At 48.4% G+C, this 25,878-nt stretch overlaps 1 protein-coding gene across 10 annotated transcripts in view; it reads right to left on the bottom strand.

The window, feature by feature from the left end:
* The window catches only part of CACNA1D (calcium voltage-gated channel subunit alpha1 D), a 320,672-nt gene that overhangs the window by 23,346 nt on the left and 271,448 nt on the right, over positions 1-25,878 (bottom strand). For 6 of the 10 annotated variants that reach the window (XM_032161268.2, XM_058442361.1, XM_032161272.2 and 3 more), the window contains 10 exons: positions 19,067-19,111; positions 18,532-18,660; positions 16,197-16,262; positions 14,420-14,511; positions 13,041-13,200; positions 12,356-12,483; positions 12,127-12,223; positions 8,951-9,053; positions 7,413-7,514; positions 2,119-2,249 (listed from right to left, as the gene is read on the bottom strand). In XM_032161268.2, coding sequence (XP_032017159.1) covers positions 2,119-2,249; positions 7,413-7,514; positions 8,951-9,053; positions 12,127-12,223; positions 12,356-12,483; positions 13,041-13,200; positions 14,420-14,511; positions 16,197-16,262; positions 18,532-18,660; positions 19,067-19,111 — 1,053 coding nt within the window. The remainder of the gene's footprint in view (positions 1-2,118; positions 2,250-7,412; positions 7,515-8,950; positions 9,054-12,126; positions 12,224-12,355; positions 12,484-13,040; positions 13,201-14,419; positions 14,512-16,196; positions 16,263-18,531; positions 18,661-19,066; positions 19,112-25,878) is intronic. The other 4 variants (XM_032161274.2, XM_032161273.2, XM_058442362.1 and 1 more) reach the window with 1 other exon arrangement.

Below are 25,878 nucleotides of genomic sequence, written 5' to 3' on the forward strand. Positions count from 1 at the left end.
AACCCTTCAACTTTAGACTCAATAAACCCCACACGTGAAACCTGGTAATGACTTAGCTGTGTGTTGTTTGTGCATGTCTTAAAACATTGAAACACTATTTCCAGCCACTAGAGGAAGTGCTGAAATTGTCTAGTTGGGAAGTCTTGGGGATTCAGAAAAAGTATAAATGACCCTGCATCCAAGTGGCCACCATGCCTCTCACAGAAAATGCAAGATTCTTATGGTACCTAGCTAACCTGTTGGCTGTAAATTAGGACATCAACCATCGATGACAGACTATATTCCTCCCTCCAGAAAAGTTATCAAGTTCTGGTCCCAATTAGGCTCCCAGAACAATAAGCAGTTCCCTACAAGCAGAGGGCACTGGGAAATGGAACTAAACCATCTAAGCAGCCTCGTCTTCTGGGCAGGGGACTCCTTTAAGGACAAGCCTGAAGAAGCATGTTCATCACTCCCTCTCCTGGCACCCAATCTGGCCACGCTGCCCTCAAGGATGGATAGACCAGAGACTTCTTCCAATCTGCAAACATATCTCTGCAGTTTGCTTTGTCTTTCTGAGGCTAGCTGTGAACTGCAATCCAGGAGGAGGGCTGTCACTTTTACAAACTGGATTGGTTGGAAGTGAGAAAGCTTCATTTGTAAATCCTACCACCTGAGATGCCAATGGGCTGTGTGACTGAGCCTGTGATTCCCTCAGCTACCTTTAGGATACGTGATGAGAGGCAGGAAGATCACTGTCTTTAGTCGGATTCATGGTCCACCTGCCAACCCGCATATGCCTCTTTCCCCAGCCCCTGTAGCTGTCTGGGTAGAGCAGAGGTTTCACCATGAATCAGCAGGTCACTGTTACACAAAGCCATCTACTAACCCATGAGATACACACACACAGCTCGTGTTTGTCATTCACTCATTCACTGTCATTCATATTCATATTCATATTCTCTCTCTCAGCAAGATCAAAGATAAGCCTTCATTTTGGCTGTTACCATCACTTTGAACACACAACGCTGGGCATTTTTCCCTGGATAAGAGTGAAGGACTCTTCCACGTTGAACCTTATCAATACCTACAAGGCCAAATTTAACATGTGCTGAGAACAGGGGCATAAAATTGTGGCGTAAATAGATTTTAAAAAATTCTTTATCCTATCCATGATGGATTACGAGCACTCCGGGGCAGCAGAGGTCAGTTGTTTCAGATGATTTGCCAGTCTCTGTGGTTCCCTCTTCCTTGTCCTTAGCATCTTCTCCCTCTTTGCCCTGCCTCCTTCATCCACGGCACTCACAGACCGCCTTCCTAGCCCCTTTTCCTGCTGGTCCTCATCGTGCCTTCCTTGCCCCTCCACATACCTGCTTCCCATCCCAGAGCTTTGGGCTTTCCTAGGATTCTACATTCCTCGCATGCAAGGACCCTGGCTGGTACCAGAGGTTCCTGAAAGCCACATCCACACTCTAGGAGCCTGGAGCAGGGCCCAGGTGGAGGAGGGAGAGGGACCAGAGGCTGGCTGGGGCATGAGAGCACAGCATGTGCACAGCTGGCCTCCTGGCCATCAGGAGACAACATACAGAGACAGACACACCACACATACATACACACACACACACACACACGCGCACACACACACACACACACACACACACACACAGAGTACATACTAGGAGGTGATGGATGTTACTGAAATGGACCAAAAACCAACAAGCAGTGGGGTAAGAAACAAACAGAAACAAAACAAAGCACTTGCGTTCAGATGGAAAGCTGTTCATTCACTGGGCAGCCAGAACCCTGGAGCCCAGGGCTGTGGGGAAGGTGGGTGCCTGCTTGGAGGACACTGCCTGGCGGGGCTGGGGTGCGAGGGCAGCGCTCGCTCCTCTCCGTCCTGGCAGCCCTGCCACGTGGGTAGTGGCAGGTGCAGGGCTCTATGGGGAAGGCAGCGGCGAGGGAAGCACTTACCTTGTGGCCCAGAAATGGCTAGTCCACATTTGGGGGAGTGTGTAGTATCTCAGTTTAAACAAAATCCTTGTGGTACTGCTCAACCATGAATAGGCAGCTCTCTAGTATTTCAAATAAGCTTGTAAAATCGTTAGTCAAAAGAGAAAACAAAATGAGACAACAATTCACCTGTAGGGCAATTGTGGTGTTCTTCGCAGGGTACTTTCCCACCAGTCCTTGTTCTTTCCGTTTCTTGAATTTCCTAAAGTAGTCCTGTATCAGGAAAGTGGCATAGAACTTCCCCACGGTTACCTCATCATCTAAACGGAGAGACCAGACAGAGCTCTCCCGAATCAGCACATTAGACCAAGAGCCTAAACACTTGCTTCTGGCTGGGGCAGGGGCAGGGGCAGGGGCAGAGTGGGGCGGGTGGGCGGCACGGCGCAGAAGGCACCGAGGTCTCAGCATATAACACAAGAGTCTCAAACCAGCAAAAAGCAAGGTTTTGCAAAGCAACTAAGGCTCAAAATTAGTGTCAGTTAAATGAACTGATACTCTAGGTTGCAGAAAATAATATATTTGTTATGAGTTTAATAGAGCAGCATATTAGTAACACTATGAAATGCTGTCTTGGTTATTTACTTAAAATAAAAATTACAAAACAAAAAGAGGCTTCACGGGCCACATTGAACCCCTGTGCATAGGGATTTGCATGTATAACTACCATAAACTTATCAAGGGCAATTAACCATCCAAATCCCGATGTCTCAAGATAGAGACCTAGAAAGGTGACATACACGCTCAGGAGAGGAAGGTTTAGAAAAGTGACTGCAAATTCAGATTTTCATGAGGTCCCCGCCCCACATTCTCCACCAATAAGCTCCATATACCATTTCTCGGTTTGTAATTCTGAACAGCTCATTTTCTGCACTGTAGTGACAGCTCCAACCAACCTCAAAGTTGAGCTGGGCTTATTTTTGCTTTGTTCAGAAACAACCTCCAACGTGTATGGTTGGGGAATCAGAACTCTGCTGATGACTTTAAAGGTGATGCATGAGGCAGAATAGAGGCTCTGGCTGTCTCATGGTAAACCACTTTGGACGTGTAAATGTGCCCCACAGCTCTCTCATAGCTGCTTGCTACCAAATCTTCGGTGTGCTGTGTCTCTTGGGGGTAAAGCTTGTGACCACTTTAGTACTCCGTCCCATGTGTGTGGGGCCATGTTGGGCCCTGGGGGCCACTGACCACAACTTGCAGAGGCTGGAAGGAGGAATGGCTGCTGGTCCAAAGGCTACAGAGTAGCTGGCTTTTAGGCCAGGCCACCCTTGCAAGATCTACATGCTGATCTGGGGGCAAGGGGCTCAACCTCTCTGAGCTTGTATTCTCATCTGTAAAGTGGGGATAAGCCTCTCAGAGGAGCCATGAGGATTATGTGGGAGGAAGCAGGTAAACCACTCAGCCACCTGGCTTAGGCTGTCCTAAGTGCTGGGCACTTGATGATGATGATGAGCCCTCAGAGTCACCCTTATTTTAAAATATGCCGACAGTGGCATCCATTGACATGGATCCTGAAGCTTGATGGGCTGGGGGACATGGAGAACCATCATCCTTCACTAATGCACCCGGGGTGGGCTTCACTTAGTGCCCATCCAGGAGGTGCTGCCAACATCTTGCGGTCCCCACTGGAGATGCCTGGGCCTCTTTGGGCTGCCTCTCCAGGCCTCCCTGTCAGAAGCCACTCAGTTTTAGTGTGTGAGAAGGCTGTCTCAGGTGGCCTGGCCTGGAGAAGTGTTCTGTTCCTTCTAAACCCAAGCTAAGATAGTCCTGGAGTGGTGTAGGGGCCACCCAGGTAAGCCAAAGACTCTGAGTGGCATGTAAAACATGGTTCCTAATCTGTCTCAGCTTGTCTAATGATGCAAGGTCCATAGGCAAGAAGGCAGGAGGTGAGCAGAGACCACTCAGGTCCTGGTATTTCACCCCTTGCTGTACTCTCCAGCCTCCCCATTTGCTCAGGGTGTGTTTGGAATATCAGCTCTAGCTCTAGCCAGCCCCTACTATTGGACATCTATAGGTGCCAAGCCCTGTGTCAGAAGAATTCCATGTGGGTCTCATGGCCTCTTCACAACTCTGACATGGTGGATCTGCTCACCACCACCCCCTCAACAGATGGAGAGAGGCTAAATGACTTGCCCAGCTCAGTCAGGCCGGGACCTTAACACAGGACAGTGTGTTCCTCGAGCCTGGGGTGCTATCCTTCACACCACCTCTCCAGAGATGGCTGTCTCCAGCCACACTGGCTGCCGGGCTTCTTCAGAGCTCTCTCTCACACCATGCAAGTGTATCCCTTTCCCAGGCTGCACACAAAAAGTGGACACACTGTTGTCTGACTAGTGCCTCCAGGGACCCCAGGGAGAGTCTCTGGTGGCCTGCCATGCCACAGCCTTCCTCTATATTCCAGGGCTCTGTGTCTTCTCTGTGGGGCCCAGAAAAAGCCCTGGCTCTACCTGAAGAAGACCCACACCTCATTCCACCCTGATGCTTCTAGCAAATACAGGCCTAACTCTGATCTCCCTTCAGCCTCCAGAGTAGAGGCAGACCCACCCAGAGCTCTGCAGGAGAGAACTCAAGGGTCACTTCGTCTTCTCCATTGAGACACTGCGCTAATTAGGAGACTAGGCCCAAGGAAGAGTTCCTAAGAACAAGAAAAGTCAAAGCTACAGCAGGACAGAACAGGAAGGAAGAGAAGGAATGAATACAAGGAGGCCATCTGGGCTCCGGACTGAAAAGAAGGCAATGGAGGCAGCTCAGTGTGCTCTTCAGGGCAAAGGAGCAAAGGATCCAGGTCAAGGATGGAGGAGAGTCCTGGGGAGGAGAGAGAGCTTCTGAAATGAAAGGGAAGGACCCACAAGATGGCAGGGGAAGGCTGAAGAGCAGAGGTGAGGACCTGAGCTGAGAGGCAGAGATGAGGCGGCTCAGCACTGATGGTGAGGGGGCAGCCGAGGCCCCCGGGCCACTGGGAGTGAAGCAAGCCTGACATGTATCCACAGATCCACAGCTCATTCCTGATCTCATCATCGGGCTCACGAGGAGCCAGGCCACACCTCACAGCACACCAGCAAAGTCACCTAAGACAAGCATCCTACTCAGCTCTATCACCAGGGCTAAAAGGGGCTTCCTGAGCACCCCACATCTGCCAGTCCCAGCCACTTGGAGTGGAGGCTGGCCTTACTCCGTCTCCTGCTTCTTGACCAGGTGATGGTGTAGGGAATGCTGAGGCCCTCAGCCTCAAGAACTCCACATCTGTTCCCAGAGGGGTATGCAAATATCCTTTTCTAAGTATGCTATGATGCAGGAAAGGTTGGGGACATGGGCCTACTGGAAGATAAAAGAGGAAAGACAGACAAATGATGAATGTGGAGAACCAAGCCCTGTCCAGCAACTCTTCCAGAGTCTATGCACCAAAGCCTGATGGCCACTGCCTTCGGAACTTCCTTCGTGGCCACAGCGCTCACATGAGATTCAGCCCGGATAAGCCCTGCACTGGGCACATCACTCAACACAGGCAGGGAGCTTGCAGAGCCTTCCATCTCCTCCTAAGGCCCCACTTCTCTCTTCTTGTGCGGCACACTGCCTCTCGCTGCCGTTGTGGAATAGATTAAAACTTGTCATCCTAAACTCCAATCCATTTTAAGAATAGAGAGAAAAGGTGAGGTCCAGTTATTGGACCAAGAAAGAAGAAGATTTCTCCTCTGCTAGAAGTCTGATAAAGCTAAAAGTTGATCGGCTTTTCAAAGGAAGGGAGCTTCGATGGCGAGCTAAATTCTAGACTTTTCTTTTGGTAAAATGAAAAGAAATGAAGTTTCACACTAATGCAAATGACACCCTCCAAGGGCATTTCACAAGGATGGGCATTAACGTGGGAGTTTGGCTGGTTGTGATGAAGGTGGCGTTCCAAGAGAGATGTGAGGTGGAGCGAGGGAGGAGCAGGGTCCTCAGCTCGCGGGGGAAGGTTTACATAGACAGACATAGCCCACTATTCTGAAGCATGCATCTGTATTTCAAGAAACAATGTAGGGGAATACAGTTGGCAAGAGATAACTCTGATTCCATGCCACCACCCTAAAACAGAATTGCTTCAGAATATTCTGAAAGACTGAGAGGTGAAAGGAATGGAGGCTGCAGAAAAAGCTCAAGCACATTGTTACAATTTTTCAAAAGCATTTCATCTAAGCCATGCAAGCTCTTGGATGTGCAGCTAAAAAAAGAATGAAAACCAAAGTGTTGTTTTAAATGTGCAGTATCAGTTCTCCTGTGTGAAGCCAGGGTTCTCCAGGTGGGAGGGTTTTTGTTTTGTTTTGTTGTTGTTGGCTTGTTTTCCTTTTATCATTTCTTTCTGGGCCACCTTCCCCAGCTTTGAGCCGGTGGCCGTGCCAGCTACGGGTAACCCCTTCAGCAACAAAAGCTCACGCTGCTTCTCGCTTCATGCTAAGGAGCAGAGCTGGCTGGCATGCTGCTCTGTCTGCACCCCAAGAGCCAGAACTCATCACCTTCTCAGGGGCAGGTGCCTTGGTCACCGTCCTGGCCCGGGTCCTGAAGTCAGCTGCCAGACCTGAGCCAGACCAGTCTCGAAAGCTGTGGGGGCAGTGACACTATAAAAGTTTGGCTGGTCATGAAACACATCAAAGGCTCATCACATGCCCACGGCCCAAGGATGCTAGAATGCTGGGGTGGTGGCACTGGGTGAACAGATCCTGCACCTTTAAAACTTGGAAACAGAACAGTCAAAACAACCATCTCAACGTCTAAGTCCACATGTACTTAAATAAAAATGCAAAGCCAGTATGCGCATATATCTATATATATACATATATATATACATATATATACATATATATATGTACATATATATACTGTGTGTGTATATATATAGAGATGCTTTTTATATATATAAAAATTGAAAGAAGGTTAGTTATTTTGTGATAAATAACAAAAGGAAATAAGCATGCCTGTTAGTTAAAAGGACATTTTTGGTAATTATGGTAGTAAATTCAGTCTTGATAAGAACATTTCAAAAATACAATTTCCTGAAAGCCATCTATTTTTCATGGGACATTTTCAACAATATACTGAAGGGTAATTGGAAACTAGTTTTGAATATTTCGTTTTGGACAAAAAATATAGGCTTTTCACTTTGAGATCACAATCTTGTCCTCAAACATTAATTCCTCCACCAAAAAGAAAATCCCTGCTCCAGCCATGTGAGTTTTTGGTTTTTCACTGAAGCCTCTCCTTTGTCTGGAATGTTCTTCATATTACCCCCAAATAATCACACCAAATGGCCAAAGGGCTTTCTTTATCAGTAGGCCTTAGTGCTCTAACTGATACATACAGCATTTTGCAAACACTCTCTGGACTTTCTGGAGACACTAGCATTAAAACCAAAGCACTGGCCAAGGACTACTTAGGAAATAGATTGCACTGACCACCTGCTGGAGGGACAACTTGGTCAAGTAATTTCATGCTGGTTTTCTTCCAAATTTTCTTTATCACAGCCCGAAGTTCTTCATTAGCTTGCTCCAGGTTCCCTGGATTCAAAAAACAAAAGGGGAAAAGCAAGCCTCATTTCTGTTCCCCAGCTCCTCCTCTGTTTGCATAGCCTCGTCCCGGCCTGACCTGGATGAACATGTGCCCTCTGATGGGGCTCCCCTCCCACCAGGCTCTCCCCAGTCAGGGGCAAACACACTTCCTATATTCAGCAATAGCGATCATGCCTTCCCAGCGGGAAGTCCCTCCACCATGGGAACAAACACGGGTCACCCTGGGATTTAAGGCCTGTCCCACTCTGATTCCATCCTGCCTTCCCACAGCTGAGACCTACTACTTGCTTTCCATTGTTCCCAGCCCAGAATGTCTTTGCCTTCTGCTCTTTCACAGGTTGTTCCAAATCGTACCTCCTTCCTTGAAGATCCAGCCTAAATTTCACCCAAATAAGACTCTCAATTCCTACTATATGTACTCATCCATACAACATAACCTTGGCCTTTTATTATATGAGCTGACACTTGTCTTTTCAACATGTCAGTATAGAGGACCATTCTGCCTTCTGGAGCCTTTAACAATGCTGGCCTGGGGCCAGGTACAGACAAGCATGCTACAAGGGGCCCCTGTTAGTTAGGCTGGAAGAGGCTGGCTTTGCTGGATCAAGTCTCCCTGGGCTCTAGGGTTGTAAGAACTCACCTGCCTGCACTCAGCATGAGTCCCTTGCCGCCTCCTCTTCCCTCTCCTCCACCAGTGCCTCACAGAGTCAGCTCTCCTCAAGGTCTCCACCTCCCACCTCCCCCTACCTCCTGGTCACTCCTCAGCCTGTTGCAATCTGATCTCCATTCCACCTCTGAAGTCACCACCGAGCCAGCTCCAATGGCCACACTCTAGTGCCTGTTTTACCAGGATTTGACCAGGGCTGAGCATGGCTGTGAAGGCCATTCTGGTTTGGTCTCTCAGCTGGGAAGACGCTGATCCCACTATATTTCTCAAGTGCTGACTGCGTGCTAGGCACTGCAAAGGAGCTTGTGCAGACATCACCTCATTTCATCCTCAGGACCTCCTAGACATCACTGTATTTATTTCCTTTTTATAGGGAAAGAAACTACAGCTCAGACCAGTGAAATCCCTCACTGCAGGTCATACAACTAGTTAGGGATGGCTGGAGTGAGTTCATTTGTGACGGCTCCATCTTTGCTCCGATACCCTGCCTGTTTCCCTTGCTATGTGGTAAGCAGTAGTATGAGTCAACTCAAAACATTCTGGGACAAAGTGAAGCATAAAGGAAGGAGATAAAGGAAGAGGAAACAGGAGGCAGGGGCCAGCTGGCAAGCCCGGCATGGACATCTCCATTCTACTTGCCAGCCCCTTCCCCAGGGCCTCCCCTTGGCCAAGGAAAGGCCCAGATGAGGAAGGCAAGATGGGATGTGATGTCTCTTTCCTTTCCTTCCATCTTGTCTTGCTGGCAGGGAATGCTTACCTTCGGTCTTGATCTTAAGAGCGGTTCGAACCAAAGCAAACAGGGTTGCATTAAACATGACTGTCCCGTCACTGTTGAGAGGCATGTTCATGGCAACTAACCTCTGTAAACAGAAAGGAAGGTTTCTTTGTAGAATGCAAATGAGTGACCACAACCATATTCCTTTGGATGTTTATTTTCCGTTTATCACTCATCTCTTTTCTAGTCAACCCTCAATTCCATTCAACAGCCATTTGGGGGTATGCATATGATGGTTAATTTATGTGTCAAGTTGACTGGGCCATGAGATGCCCATTTGGTTAAGCATGATTTCTGGGTGTGTCTGTGAGGGTGTTTCCAGATGAAATTAGCATGTGAACTGGTAAAGTGAGAAGAGTGAGTAAAGCAATGCCCTCCCCAATGTGGGTGGGCCTCATCCTGTTGCTGAGGGCCCACAGAGAACAAAAAGGTAGGGGAAGATTTAATTCTCTCTCTATAGGCCTGATTAAGCTGGGACATCAGTCTTCTCCTGCCCTTTGACTGAGGCTTACACCATGGGCTCCCCTGGTTCTCAGGACTTCACTCAGAGTGGACACCACCACCAGGTCCCTGGGGCTCCAGCTTGCAGATGGCAGACCATGGGGCTTCCCAGCCTCCATGATCACGTGAGCCAATTCCCCATGATAAACCTGTGTGTGTGTGTGTGTGTGTGTGTGTGTGTGTGTGTGTGTATACACATATATACACACAAATACACACACACACATATACATACATATACACCTCCATATCCATCCTCTTGGCTCTGCTTCTCTGGAGAACCCTGATTAATACAACCTACCATTTAGGGGACTCTGGGATGACAAAGATCAAAGGTTTAGTCATGAAATATAAATGCTAACACGCAGATGATGTGTTTTGTTTTTTAAACCATGAAACTTCACTGTTCAAGCAGTCTTCTCCTTTTTTTGCATTAATCTCAATGGAGGTCTTAGGGTCAGACCTCCATTCCAGGCACATTGTTTTTGTTTTGTTTTTTTGTTTTAGAGATGAGGTCTCGCTTTGTTGCCCAGGTTGGTCTTGAACTTCTGGCCTCAAGGGATCCTCCTGGCTTGGCCTCCCAAAATGTTGGGATTGCAGGTGTGAGCCACCATGCCCGGCTCCAGGCATGTTTTTAAAGCTGTTGGGAGGGTTAAAGGAAGTAAAATACAATGGGCCAGGCACATGGCCTGGGACTTAGGTTCTCAACCAACAGGATCCATTACTACTCCCAACTCAGGGAGTGTCCTTCAGACCTTGCCTAGTGAGACCATCATGTACATCTTGTGGCATTTTGCATGAGTCTGTGTGGCTTCTCCCAGGCTTTGGTTTTTCAGAGCAGGATCCATGCTCCCCACTCCTCCTTCTATATCCTGATCCCTTTAACACCAGCAATGAGAGTTGGAGGGGGTTTGGGTGAGGTACACCCTCTCTGGGCCCCAGTCACTTCAACCTGTAAATGCAGATGACGTGCCCAATGGATGGGAACTTGCAAGATTAAAGGACTCACGGACACAAAGAGTTCTGTGTGAGGCACATGGCAAGCACTAAATTAATGGTGATGCCGATTAATATTTAAAAACTTCTTATTTTTCATTAACAGCATGCTCCAAAAGAAAAGATTTTCTTTCTCTTCCATATTGATGAATTGGAATCTTGTGTCTGCATAGTCCATCCCACCCAAATTCCTAGTCCTCCTACCAACCCCTGGCCCCCTCTCCAAAACCAGCACAGGCAGCCAGGAAACCCTGGACATTTGTTCACTTTTCCTGGCAAGTTCCTGAGTCAGCAAAATGGATGACTGTGCCTCAAGGACATTTGAAAGCTTTATGTGAAAGGGTCTGGAAATTTAAACACAAGATGACATCAGTGAACTGGATCCCACACGATTCCTGGAAAGCAGAAAAGAGGCCAGTACTGGGAAGTGTATGGAAAAGAAAAAGTCAAGCTCTGTTTCTATATCCAGAGTCCGGCCTGAAGAGAGGCAACGACCCTAAGGACTTGCCTAGAGGGCTTTCTGGATTTTCAGGGAAGGGAACATGAGTCTGGCTCAGGGGATTTCTTTGAGAGTCTGAAACATATTTTAGACTCTGTTCTGCTACCTTGTTTTCTGTCTAGAGCTGGCTCAGCATCCTGGAGGGGTAAAACCCCTGACCCCAGGATCTCCTTGGATCCATGAGGAGCAAGAACTAGTTGCTATGCAGACTGGATGAATTTCTAGAAGGCAGAGTTTCAAGAGGCAAACTTGCATTTCTCCTTGAAAAAGGGAAATCCTTTTTTGTTGCTACAGCAAATGTAAGGTGCTACATCGTGAGTTCTGTGGAAGGAAAAGTCTCACTGAGGGTTCCTGAGAGCGTGCTCTGGCATGGAAGCACAGAACTGGGTTGCAGTGGGAGATCTGGATCCATCCCTGAGAGACTAGAGCCTAGTGTGTCAGGAAGGGGGCCCCAGTTCCTGTGGTGGCCACAAAGCTCTGTAGCAGAGGGGACATGGGGAACACACAGCACCGTGTCCCCCACTGCCGAGGCTGGGAGATGTGCTCTCCTAGCACTCCCCTTCCCCTCACCCAGGCCACCAAGTCCTCCCCGCTCTACGTCCTAAATGGATCTCCAAGCGACCACTCCTCTCTCTTCCCACTTCTAGTGCCTTCGTTCGGGCTCTCCTGATTGGTCCCCCTGCCTCAGGTCTACTTCTTCATTGCCAACAACCAACTTCCTAACATGCAAACCTGAAATTCATGTTTCCTCCCCATTCTCCTGGACCTCAGCAGGACAGAGAAGGCTCAGCTTGTGCCTGGGGCCTTCTGACTTCCTCTTATGTCCTAGCCAAAGGGTGACCCAGGCATTCTCCTGACTCTTTGTGAGCCCTCCCTGCCTCTGACAAACTCCTGTGTTCCTTCTGGACTTGATTGAAATGTCGCCTTCCCTACCATCTACCCAATGATAAATTACAGAATTCCCTTCCTCTTCTGATGGTTCCTGACAGGGTGTCCAAAGAGTTACAAATCTGAGAGTTCCCCAGAGGTAGGAACCACATATTATTCATCGCTGCATCTCTAGCAACTGACAGAAGGCCTGGCTGTGTCACTTAACAAGTGTTTGTTGAATGAAGCAAGCTTCTACAAGAGAGGCTATCGGACACGCACACAGGACACTCACCTTGCATGCTACTCTGTGTGGACATAACTTCCCAAATCCTAGGGGAGGCTGGATGCGTCGAAGCAGAGTGACCACATCAAGGTGTTTTATCCTTCCCCTGGAAGTAAAATACAATGTAAGGTCCAGGAACAGTACCAGCTGGCCCAAACTTTCAGTCCACTCCACAAAAATCACAGCTGACATTCCAAAATCCAGCCACACATGCCAAATCAAATCTTTTTCAACCTACTTTGCCTCAGGGTCATATTCTGACCATATTCTTTTGAATTCATCTAAATGGTGAGGCCCCAAAATAGACCAGTCCCGGGTCAGATAGTCAAAATTATCCATGATGACAGCCACAAACAGATTGATGATCTGAAAAAGCAAATCGGAAGGGAAGAACTTCAGCTGCAGCTGGATTGCGTTAGAACTGAGCACGGGCTTTCTAATGACATGGACTTGAAACATGGGAGCCCATGTCTCCAAGATAAGTTGTAAAAACTTTCTATTTGGAGAATGTTTAAGAAAAGACTGTGATTCTAGCTTTCTGGAATGGCTTTAATTAAGTCCTGGGGAAGGAAGGCCTTCTGAAACACATTGCAGTTTTATAATTTCATTATCACCAAATAATTCACGCTCTTAAGTCACCACCACATGCACTGGCTTTGAAATTTTAGAAAGGAACCCTAAGAAGCTAAGGTGATTGGTAATTGCTCCAAGCTTATTAGCGAGCACCAAATCTCTGCTTACAAAGGTGGCGGCAGTGACACACACCTGGTTAAACAAAAGCCCTCCACTGCCAAGTGGAGTCCAGAGTGCTCATCCACATCAACTGTCCTCAGGCGATGCGACAGGGCAAGGCCACTGGTCTGAACACTGAATGCTACATAAGCATCTGTAAATTGAGAGGGGGAGCTATGTTGCTCACTTACCAGAAATGCACAGAGCATGTAAAAACTGATGAAATAGACAATGGCAAAGTTGCTGCCACATGTATACTCCTCTCCGGGGTTGTAATCTGACTCAGGGTCACAGAGCTTCCCTGGGAGACAGGCCAGCATGATCTCCTGCCAGGCCTCACCTGTCGCACACCTTTTTCAGATGAAGAACAAAGGGGCTTTAGTGGGGGAAAGAAGGAATTTGAAGCTTAGATCTTAGGGGAGAAAAACTCATAATTAGAGCAAAACCTAAGTCATTTGAAGAAAATCCAATTTGAATTAATGGAAATGTGAAATTCTTACTGATTTTCACGTGCGACTTATCACAGTAACTGGAGGTCCTGCTGCAATTCCCTTGGATTTACAGCCATCATCTGATGCAAGTGCACTAATTGTCTGCATATAAATGGATGCTTGTTTCTGTGTCTTCTCTACTTTAAACATTTGTATAATTAACAGTAATTAATTATTATTATTACTATTATTATTATTATTTGAGACAGGGTCTTGCTCTGGTCTTGCCCAGGCTGGAGTGCAGTGGTGTGATCTTGGCTCACTGCAGCCTCGACCTCGTGGGCTCAGCCTCCCCAGTAGCTAGGACTACAGGCAGTCGCCACCACACCTGGCTAATTTTTGTATTTTTAGTAGAGTCAGGGTTTTGCCATGTTGCCTGGGCTGGTCTCGAACTCCTGGGCTCAAGTGATCCACCCACCTCAGCTTCCCAAAGTGCTGGGATTACAGGCGTGAGCCACCGCACCTGGCCTATTGATTATTTTTAATGACCAAAATACTTAACACCTTAAGTCTCTGTTCAATTTTGTTGAAGGCAGAGTTGGAAACCACCTAACTTGCAAATGACTTGTCAGTCACTAGAGTCATTAGAAATACTTCATGATCTCTACAAAGTTCTCTTACTATGAGGGCAGCTTGTTTTACAAAGTTAATTAACTGACGTTAAAAGCAATCCCATAAAATTTGAAATCATACATCTTAGGATGTTCTCCACTGGCTGTGCAAAAGGCCTTGACGTTTTTGCTAAGTTTCTGTCTTCCTGGTCGTGTTTAAGTGCATGCCTCCATGCATAAACATACATCCTACAATTTTTCAGGTGGCCTAAGTAGCCCTACTAACTCCCAAATGAATAAACCTTATGCCAGCCACAATCGGGATTACCACAGCAGTTTTAACAATCCAGCAAAATTCCTGTGTTTGAAATGCTAGGGTCTGTGTTTAAGAATACAAAACAAAAACAAAAAGCCTTCACAATCAACTGGGAAAGGCACTGCTTTAATAACCCGTGTCCTCTGTCCCTCTGGACCCAGACCTAGCGGACCCCCCTGCCCAGGAGCACCGCCCAAGCCAGTTGCAGTCACCTGAAGAGCAGCAGCACCGCCTGGGGAAACGTCTGGAAGTTATTGTTCCTATTGATCTGGTTGTTATCTCTCATGGCAACTTTCCCAAACATCTAGGTGGAGAAGTTGTCAGGAAAAAGAGAATAGATTTCGTCACGCAAAAAAAATCCATATGTGAATTTAGAACTAACTCAGGTTTGATCTTTACCAACTAGGGTTTTCTCATGGTACCTGGCACTTCACTCATTCAAAAGAGATCTGCCAGGCACAACCATGTGCCAGGCAGCAGGTTACACACTGGGAACACGGTGCTCCAGAGGGGCACGGTCTCACATTCGAGGATCTCCCCTGGGGGAGAGACACAAAGGTAGCCAGGCAACATCAAACCCCAGTGATGAGGCTGGGGTGGTCCAGACACACAGGGAAGCATGAGACAGGCTCATCTACTCAAGGCTGGGGGGCTGGGTCAGGGAAGGCCTCTAGGGGGAAGTGACACGTAAACTCAGAACTGAAAGATACATCAGGCGATAAGAAAGGTGAAGAGTGTTTCAGGTGGAGGGAGCACCATGTGCATAGGAACAGGGTGACAGCACAGATACCGAGGGAATGAAAATAACACGTATGATGAGCAGACAGATAAAAGACCAGGCTGGAGACAAGGGCAGGAGCCAACAGGCAGGGGTTGTGAGCCCCGGGCAGAAGAGTGGGCTTTACCTTCAGGGCAATGGGAAGGTACTAAACAGTTTTACTTGTGAGATTTAGGAAGCAGACTGACATTCTAGAGAAGCCTGCAGATGCTTACAAACGCCTGCTGGGTGAACCTTGGGTGGTGTGTGCCATGCAGCTTGCAGTTCTGAGATGGTTCTTTTTTATATGAGAACATATGTGATAAAAGACCTTCCAGGGCACACAGCACCACGTGCTGCTGAATCACAGAGGCTCAAGTATGCTGACTTTTGTTTCATAACTCCTGGTAAGATTCCCAGAGATCTGCAAATGCTTCTATGCTTTCAGGATTAAAAAAAAAAAAAAAAAAAAAAAGCACTACCATTTCTCTGCCCCTAGAATCATAGAATCACTTTACTTCTTTCTCACTTACATCCCTCCTTTACCTGAAAGACAGCACCTGCACACGTGGAGAATCTGCAAGGAGCCTGCCAGCAGAGATCTACAGCCACCTGGGCTCTTCGACTGCCTCCATTCTCAGAGGCTGCCTCCCTCCACCCACAACCCATCCCACCGCCCACTTGATGTTAGGGCTCCTCTGTTAGGGAGGCCCAGTCCCTTTCCCATGCCCAGGAGGAACTGAGAAGCAGGGTGCAGCCCCTCTGCTTGGGTCACAGAAGAGCCCAGTTTCATGCCTCTTTTTAAAGGTGAGCTACTAAAGCACAACAACGGTCACAAAAGGCACTTGGCTCAGCACCAGCCTTCTGTCCCCGCAATGGCTTGGCACAGACTGAAAAGACCCACAAGGGGCCACATGCTTCTCTCTTCAGTCTTAGCATCTGTAAATGTTAGTTTCAAGTGAATTTCACTTTCTTATGATAAAGCATAATTCTTCTGCCATGACATGCAATTTTTCCTGGTGCATTCTAACCTCTCCACATTCATCTGAGCCTGGGCCTCCCCTGGAGCTCTCTACTAAGCAGCTTGTCTTTCTTGTCTTGCTATGGCTTCAGCAGAGGCATTTGGCTGAAAAATCACAACGCTTCTACTTCACTTGGTCAGGGTACATCTCGCCACAGATTTGGGGCTACCCAGTGAAAGGGCCCTTGAGGGAGAGATGACTGGAGCTTACCTGCATGCCAATGACCGCATAGATGAAGAACAGCATGGCTATGAGGAGGGCCACATACGGGAGCGCCTGGGAGAGAAAAGGCACTTGGCTCAGCACCAGCTGGCTGTCCCCGGGATGGCCCGGCACAGACTGAGAAGACCCATGAGTGGCCACATACTTCCTTTCTATTCCATGTGTTACCGTGAAAGAACATTGACAGTGAGGAAGAACTGTATAAATCCCAGCCCTGCCCAACTACTTTAGTCCTGAAGACACCATCCACATGCACGCCCAGTGTTACCATATTACGGGCAGGATGTGCTTTCCGTGGTCATTAATCCTGTAGCCTAATCCTAAACATTTTCAACACAGACACATAACTCTCATAATTATTAAATTCATTACTGGATTTTTTTGGGTGAAACTATAATTGATCAAACCATTCCAGAACACTGGACATTTAGAGTACTTCCACTTTCTTTTGTGGGTATGTTTTGGGGGGTGGTATTATAATGTTGCAAAGGACTATCTTTATGCAAAATCACCTTGCTTCTGCTGAAGTATTTCCTTAAGGTGAAGTCTTAGGAGTGGAATTACTGGGTCAGAGGGGAAGAACCACTTTCTGGCTGTGGCTGTAGAATGCAAAATACCTCTCTTAAGATGCACACCTTCTGAAAGAACTGCTAAGTTGGGGGGCTGGGCCAGGGAAGAAAAGGAGTGAGCTGGGGGGTCGCCAAGTGTGGCTCCCTTCAGAAACACCAAATACAAGTGTCTGACAGAGCCCCCGTCCTTTCACTGAATGTTTGTCAACTGCTGTCTTACCTCATCACATGTGACCAACACGTCCACCTGCACAGGGTGCCCAGAGTGTTAGGCTTAATTCTGGGAACACACGCTTAAAGCACTCGCTTTCTCTACTATCCAAGAGCGCTTGTCAGAAAGTCAGTGGCTCACAGGTGCTCAGCCACCTTCAGATCTGTGCCAGCTATTGACCTGTGCCTGCCAGCCCGGCCCTCCCTGCAGCGGGACTACTCAGCAGGGTCCCGCAGGGTTCGTTTCAGGCCTTCCTCAACATACCTACGTGCATTTTCTTCCTAGATTGCCAAATATTTAAGATTTTTGTTTGCAGTTTCTCTGCTTTTATGAACTGCTGCTCTGGAACATGACTTTCTTATCTGTGGCAGATTGAATCTTTAAGAATTTCTTTAAAAAGTGAGATAATATTACCTCTGAATTATCTATTTTTATAGCAGTTTGTTCCCAAGTTTTGGTACTTTAAACGAATAATAACTGTCGAGGATTCTTTGCCTTAGCAAGTCCAAGGCTCACCTGCCTGAGGCCCCCACTCTACCTTCCTCCAACCTCATTCTTCCCAGCAGCATCTGTGACTTCCCTTGTGAGTGCCTGCACCACCCCCCTTGCTGTCCCTTCTCCCTTTTACCCGTGAAAATCCCACCCACTAGGGACAAATGCTTACTGGGAGGGTAACACTGGTTACCCCAGGGGTGGGTGAGGGCCAAGTTTGAACTTTCTCTTTATATATCTTTGGACAGCTTCATTTGTTATTGTAAACATTTATAACTTTTGAATGAAAAATAGTCCAATAATTTAAAAAATGAAGATGCAGGATTCACTTTCTAATGTTTGTAGATATCCACAAATTCCCTACATGGGTCCACCTTTTAATAAGAATCTATATTTCCCACACCTTCTCTTCCAAATGGAATCAGTCCAGAAGGCTAGAATATCTGGGGCAGGGTACTTGCAGGTACGGGAAAAGCTGGTTCTACTTGGGAAAGTCTAGGACTGAGCTGTACCAGCCTGGAGAATCAGAGGTGACAAATGAGACATGGTGTATGCCTAAACATCCCAAACTTTGTGACCCTTCCAGGTGCAGGATAACCCAGTGATGGTGTGCTGGCCCAGGTGGCGGTTTCTGATTTGTATCTAGACCAGCCAACAGACAGCACTGTTGCAGTCTTATGAGGAAAAGGTGTCAGAGAGAGCCGTTGGGCTTCCAGGCAGTCTGCTAGGATCTGGCACTCACCACCACCACCAGACATCCCGGGGGCACAGCAGGGCTGCAGGCCCCACACCTCTCTCAGTCTTGGAAATGCTACAGATCTTCAGCTACGGATCCTTCCTGCTTTCTTTTCTGTTTCCTTTAGGCAAGTAATCCCATGTGATTGACCCAAGAAATGCTGATTTGGATCTCTCCAGCGTTCCACGTTTTCTATTGACTTAGGTCCACAGAGTGGCCACACAGGGGGAGCCTGGGTCCTCTAGGATGGGGACAATCACTGACTTACATATGATCTTCAAAGACAAAAAGAGAAGTCCTTGGCATGGCTCTTACCTGAAAGGACTTAATAAAAGTCCACAGCAATGTCCGGATGCCTTCCCCCCTGCTGAGAAGCTTCACCAATCGCATCACTCGGAAAAGACGGAAAAAGGTGATGGAGATTCTATTGCTCTCTTCAGAGTTCTGAAGGGTTATCATGGAGAGGTCAAACTCAATGGAAAGTTGAACATGCAACACTTTCAGAAAAACAGCAACAGATGCAAAGGTGGCAGAGGTAAGAACTGAAGATGTGATTCTAGGGCCTTTTCATCTTAAAAAGCATGATATGAAAGGAAGAGTTACATGCTAACAACACAGAGCTTGGAAAACTGCGTCCACACAGCACATGCATGTCCACGTATTCTACTGTGTTAGAGGAGAACGCTGGGCTGGTCAAGAGTACTGGACACTGATGATGAATGCAAACCACTGCAGACACTGTTCTGGAAGGACAATCATGGAGAATACAGAAAAACCAGTGGAAAACTCGACATGGTCAAATAAACTCAAGGAAAAGGCCCAGCCCCTGGGGACTAGTCACTGATCTTACCCCAGGTGTAGCAGTTGGGACAGGGACATTTTCACTTTCAGTTGGCTTTAAGAAATCAAAGATTGAAAATGGATTAATGAACCAGGAAGGAGTCAATGGTTCCGGAGAGCATCTCCCCCTTTAAAAAAATGTGTGGTTCCTGTCTTTGGATACCACACCTGCTCCCTCCCTGAGAAAATCCCAGTGGCTCTCCTTGGAGGTGGACCTGAGGGCAGGCAGCCATGGACATGGGCACAGACACAGTACCACTTTCTAATTCACATTTGAGGACATGCTGTGCCCAGACTGACAGGCATCCAGTAAAGGCAGTGCCACAAGACCTCAACTGTCCCTAGAGACAGATGCAGAGTGTGCCCCCGCTTCTCGCGAGGAGGCTAGTTCTCTTGGCTTAGTCAGGGCTGTGGGTCTCAGGAACTAACCACTCTGCAGCAGGCCTCCTAGCCCCGAGGAACAGAATGTCTCTAGCAGAGGGGCAAACAGTGGTGCCTGCCTGCGGGCCACAAACCCCCCGGACCACACTCTGTTCCTATGAGACTAAACACCTGGGTGGTGTATGTCTGACAACAGCCTCTTTGGCGGGGCTGCTGAAAAGCTGAACAGAGTGAGTCAGGGCGAGGAGGAGAGAGGCGGGCTTCCCTACAGAAACCCTCGCTGCCTGCCCCACAGTTCAGATAGCTTTCACACAAGAGGGAGTGCAGGTCCCTATGAGTCTTTGGAAGAAACAGTGGCGGACCAGCTCTCCTGAGGTTCAGCAGCTCCACCTCCTCCAGGGTCTGGCTGCGCTCCTGTCCCTCGGCCCCAGGATGCAGAATCTGTAATGACTTGTGCTTACCTGCCCCCCAACCCCCACCCCAGGGAGGGCAGGGGCCTTGCCTCACTCCACTCCGTGCCCAGCATGGTGCCTGGCACTACCTGAGTATTCAGAAAGTGTCTGAGAGAACACAGAGGAGTTGGAAGCAAACTCCAGCCAGCACCAGGAGGCATCTTTACATTACACAGCAACGGTCAGCGGAACCACAGCCAGCATGTGCCAGCCTCTCTTTTCCCCTCAGTGGTGTCACCAGGAGCCGACAGAGAGAAATGAGGCTCTTCTGGTTAGGGGCTTCAAGGAGGCTTTCTGTACAGTGTGTCTGCAAAGTTAAGGGACACGTGTACACGTCTGGATGTGCGCACTTCTCGAGGGCCTCCTCCCTGGGGATCTGGGGAAAGGAAGAGCTCAGTTCTGAAGCCTCTCTAGCAACAAGGGCTACCTCCTGAGACCAAAGGGAAATTCTACAAAGTTCACAGAAAATAAGGGGTTTCAGCACATCACAGAACAACTGAAATTCAGTAATGTGAACATGAACCCGAGAGGAACAGGTTCTGACAGAGTTTAAAAGGGGTCCTTGCTTTTCCTGGGATGCTCAGAATGGGAACTCTGCCACAGGTTTATCAAAAACCCAGGATCGCTATTTTTATTTCCCTCTTCCATTAGTTCATCTCAAAAGAAATATCAGCTCCTTAAAGGGACAGACAATGTCTTTCAACTTCAGACCTTAACAAATGAAGAAACTAATTTTTGAAAGTTCTCATCATTTTCCACATCATTCTCACTAAGGCTGTGCACAGGAAGGTTCCACTCTTGCTTGTCTGGCTGGAGTGTGGGGTGTGAGTGTGCGTGCTAAGTGTGCCTGAATGTGCACCTCTGCTTGCCTGTGTTCAGGGGACCAGGCAGTGTGCACGAGAGAGACGGCTCTACAGTTATCCTTCTGAAACATGCACGACTTATGTATCAGACCTGCAAGACAGTAAGGGGCGTGTTGGTCAGGGAAGACGCTCCTGGCCACAGTCTGGCCTAAGACCCTCCTGCGTGCCTCTCCCTATTCTGCTTCAAGTCTGATAGGCCATCCACGGCCCCCTTCCTTAGGGTTCGTGAAAGTCAGCAACTGAACTGAATTTCGAAGTGTACATCTCTTCAACTGATATCTTTGAAATGTGACAACCTATGGACTACGAACTTCAAACCATGAATATTCTCTTGTTTAAAAGAAAAAAAGGGAAGAGGAGACAGAGTTTGTCAAGGGAGAGGGCAGCACAACATGCGAGGGAGGGAGGAAGGAAACAGCAAACAGCACACCAGGCTTCATGCACCCCCAGTGCGCCTGCGACACCTCCCCTCCCACCACGCACCACTGGGCATGGGGGGCTGCTTCAGGGGAGGATGTGACTGGCAGCCCCGGGGGGACAGTGCAAGTTGCCAAAGTGTCTTACAAATTTAAAGAACCCTGAGGATGGCTTTGCCCAAATGACAAATGTCAGCCCAATGAAAAGGGCAGGCCAGCTCTCATGCCAGCCTGCACACTAAAACCACCTGGGGATCTTTAACAAAATCTCTGAAGCCCAGGTCCCACCCCAGGGATTCTTACTTAATGGACCTGGGAGGTGTCTGCACGTTGGGAATTTTATTTTGTTATTTTATTATTTTTTTTGAGATGGAGTCTCCCTCTGTCACCCAGGCTGGAGTGCAGTGGCATGATCTTGGCTCACTGCAACCTCTGCCTACAGGATATCAGCGACTCTTCTGCCTCAGCCTCCTGGGTAGCTGGGATAACAGGCGCCCGCCACCATGCCTGCCAAATTTTTTGTATTTTCAGTAGAGATGAGGTTTCACCATGTTGGCCAGACTGGTCTCCAACTCCTGACCTCAGGTGATCTGCCTCTCTCGGCTTCCCAAAGTGCTGGGATTACAGGCATGAGCCACTGCGCCAGACCTACATGTTGGGAATTTTAAAAGCTCCTTGGTGATTCAAATGTGCTGCCAGAGCTGAGAACTCCAGTCCTGGGCCAGGGTAAAGCTGGCCCGAGTAGTTAACAGGTGGCCTATACTAGCTAATGCCCTTTAGATCTCGAGCGGCCATACAGAGTGGGGTCAGCAGAAAAGCCCACTCAGGCTGCTGTGGCTATACAGTAGGTTCTTTTCGGGTTGATGAGGGAACAGTACACGGATGCAGAGAGAGAGATTAGACTCCATCCCCATCTTCCTTACAAGGGATGGAGGAGGCTTGAACATGAAGGGAACTGGTGGAGCTGGAATGCAAGTGGGCTACGCTATGCTGGACGCCCCGGAGGACACCATACTGGGTAAGGACTCTTCACTAGGTAGCTTTCCAAACACGGCCGCAAGGGGCTGCCAATCAGTTTTCAACAGGGGGAATTCCAGTGTCACCTCAGGGCTTAGACAAGACTAACTTGGCAGTTCCTTTCCACCCTAAGATGTCACATTCTTCAGCTGGGAACCCTACAGGAGACAGCCCCTTAGCCTCAGGAGGCCGGACTACATGTCAGGGTCCAGAAAGCTCCTTAGATTCCTGGGGCTCTGCTGACGTTCCCTCGAGCCTCTTCCTACAGGGCTCTCAAGCAGGCTCTTACCACATAGGCTCTGGCGCAGCCCCCTGCAACTGTGGAAGTCAAAAAGACCCTCAGGTTCCCAAGTGAAATCAATGAAATCAGTCTATTTCATTTTCTGTATTAATTTCTATCTGTGCTTGGAAGAGCTGAGAGGATGCAGCTTTCTAACTCAGATAGGAAGCAAACCAGCATCCCAGAACAGCTGGGCCAGGTAACCTGGGGCATTGAGGAGAAGCCAGTCTTTTGGGGGAGTTTCCCTCTGACTATTTCTGAGCTCACAGGTAACACCTCTGGGAGGAGGGCTTCTTTATTTGGGGTTGCTGGGTCTGTGTCCACAACCCAGTGTCCAGCTGAGCTGGCTCCTGGGAAAGGGTTCGCATATGAAATGGGGGACTACACAACCTTACTGTGGGGTCAGAAAAAGAAGACGAGTGAGACTGTCAGCCACCTGGTCCAAACAGCGTACCTTCAAAGGCAGGGACTATTCCTGGGTCTCTGAGAGTGAGCTCCCTAACGACCTTTTACCTGCTCCTTCAAAGTAAGTAATAATAAGGCAGACGTGGCTCCTAAACAAGTGGTTTTGCCTCCCAGACACTAATGATAATGAGAAGAGACAAATGTCAGTGACAGCCATCCCTGGGTTAGGGACAATATGCTGTTGGGTCATTTCATCATTCAAGGAACAAACAGGCATCAAAGACGGACGGAGCAAGAGGGAGCCCACCAGTCACAGTGTGACATTTTAGCAGCCTGGTGAGGTTAGGACCAAATGTGATGGAGGTAAGTCCATGAGTGCTGCCAAACCAGGAACTGAGCGGGGTGTGGGGACGTGGGAGGGGTACAGTAGGATGAAGCAGGCTGGTGCACACGCAGGCAGGACCATGCAAAGGACTACCCAAAACGTTTTTGCAAAGAATACAAAAGCAGGCTGAATTCAATCATTTCTCAGCCAGATCATTCATTCTGGAAGACTATGTTGGCAAGTCACAGAGCCAAGTGTGACTGACCAAGATGGCCCCAGGCCGGAGACGACAATCTATGGGATGGGGAACAATTTAGATGATTGCAACCAATCCTTAGCACGTCCTGTGAAGCGCAGTGAAAACCAAAAGTGGAGAGGCCAAAAACAAGCACGCATTCTTTAGAAGTGCTTTGCTTTAACGACTTCACCGTATATATGCTTATATATACTTGCCGCTACAATTTTCTAAAAATAAAACCAACATGAAAATCAATTAGGCAACAGAAAAGAAAGATCAACAGATTTTGGGGAAGAGAGCACAGCAGGTTAAACATTGCAAACAATGATGACTTATGGCAACCACAACCAGCCAACGATGAACCGAAGGTGTTCACGCCCAGCTGACAGCTGACCCCTCAGCTCAGGGGACAAGGCCACCGAGGATGTGATGTGCACTGCTCCCCAGGGGAACTACATGTGGAGGGGAGTGGAGTGTCAGAACCAACAGTCCCACTGTCATGTATTTACACCAGAGGTTAAGGATACCCAGTCCTTTTTTGTCTTTGTGCCTCCCCACAGCCTAGCCCAGAGCCTGTGAGTGATGGATGCCCAGTGAATGTGTGTTGAAAGATGGAACAAATGTGAAGGTGGCCTTGAGCATCCCCTCTGTTCCAAGACCCAGCAAGGAGACACTGAGATTTCTGAAGGTGGTGTTCTGCTGGCCCGGGGTAGGGAACTGGCATTGCCACGGCTGAGGAATATATCTGATCTTGGGCCACAGCTGACCAGGAAAAAGGTCACTGACTGAAGGCACACTATGGGAGTGTCTGCCTATGTGATTTTGAAAGTTTAATTGCATGCCAAGAAGGGGCCCCCTGAAAGCCTGTGTTGCACAGATACCCCAATGTCAAATGCTAACTAGAAACTTCAGCGTAGACCCGCCCCTTTCCTGACTGGTGCAAGGTGAACACAGCAACACTGAGACACCGATGAGCAAAGCTGGGCCACAGGGGACAGGGGCAGCGGGAGGAGCAGGGCCAGCTTGCAGCACACGTGAGGCAGCCAGGAAGCCGGGCGCGTGCTGTCCCTCAGCACATGGGTGCTACACCCCTGCCAGCCAGCAGGCAGGTCAGGCGTGAGAAAGCTGGGTGTCTCCAGGTGGACAGACCTTGGCCACATCCTGGTGCCCGAAAGCTAAGTGTTTACATCCACCACCTGCAAAGCACTTGAAGTGCTGAGCAGTCCAGGGAGATCGGCCGAGCTGCTAGTTTATTGTATTTTCGCTTCCATTATAGGCCATCTCTGACTCACAGAAGGGTATGTTCCAGAATTTTCATGTAAATATACTTCCGAGTAGATTGTAAGCACTTTGCGTTGTGAGATGATTAAGCTGGCAGATGTCTAGCCATAAACTTGGGAGAGAGCTCAGGGCAGCCCGGTTAGGGACCTGCTGTTCTCCCATTAGCACCAGCATATTTTACAACCAAGCATCATTTACATATCATGAATGGCAATTTTATAGCTGACACATGGAACATTTCACATAAAGCAGAATTTACATGTCTGGGCTTTAGAAGCTGGAACATGTGTATACCTAGGTCTAGCAAAATACCATCTGAGTGCCTTGTCATAGTGTGGCGTGGCAAGGCTTAAATCACACCCTCATGGGCACAGTCATGTCTGACAGTCCGTTTTACTTATTACAGGGATAACCTACACTTAGAATAATACAATACTTGTATCTCCCTAAAACTTTGGGGTTTTTAGCAAGCATTTTCCCAAATATTCAGATCATTTTATCACTATAACATATCTGCAGCAAGGGGGCAGATGTTATTCACCCCACTTGGCCCGTGAGGGAGCTAGAATCCAAGTCAGTTTGGAACTAGGGCTTCAACTGCCAGGTCTTGGGATTGCCAGGCTGGTGGCTGTCTTAACTATTCACATGCCAGGATCAGCATGGCCCCAGACAGGTGGCATACAGGGATTTCACAGTCCTTGTGTGATGCAGGCTGTCTGGGCACCAGGATGGACCTTATAACCCTCAATCCTGCAGATGTCACCAGGCAGAGCATCAGGGGCAGGAGGTGGGCTGGACATTGTGGAGCAAAAGCCAATACCACACAACAGTCCCTCCCCGTGCTCCGCCCACTCTCTCGAAAGGCTCTGCACAGCCTGAGCACACACACTGGACGCCCACTAAGACTTGCTGATGAACTGGGAACAGATCAGGTAGACAGGGCCCTTTCTGCCTGCCTGAGGCCTTCTGGTCTAGCATGAGTCAGACCCAAGGGTAGCCAGGCGGAAGGAGGGGCTCCCTTTCTCATGCTTAATTTTGCAGGGGGAGAGGTGCTCAGAATGCTTCTAGGGAGAGCGGTTCACTCCATCTACAATGCCACTACTGCACTTGTTCCCCCTCAAATGAATCTACTGGATGTAACAAAGGCAGACTGACACCCTCTCC

Source organism: Hylobates moloch, unplaced genomic scaffold (genome assembly GCF_009828535.3).
Source record: "Hylobates moloch isolate HMO894 unplaced genomic scaffold, HMol_V3 SCAFFOLD_8, whole genome shotgun sequence".
In the NCBI taxonomy this organism is placed as follows: domain Eukaryota; kingdom Metazoa; phylum Chordata; class Mammalia; order Primates; family Hylobatidae; genus Hylobates; species Hylobates moloch.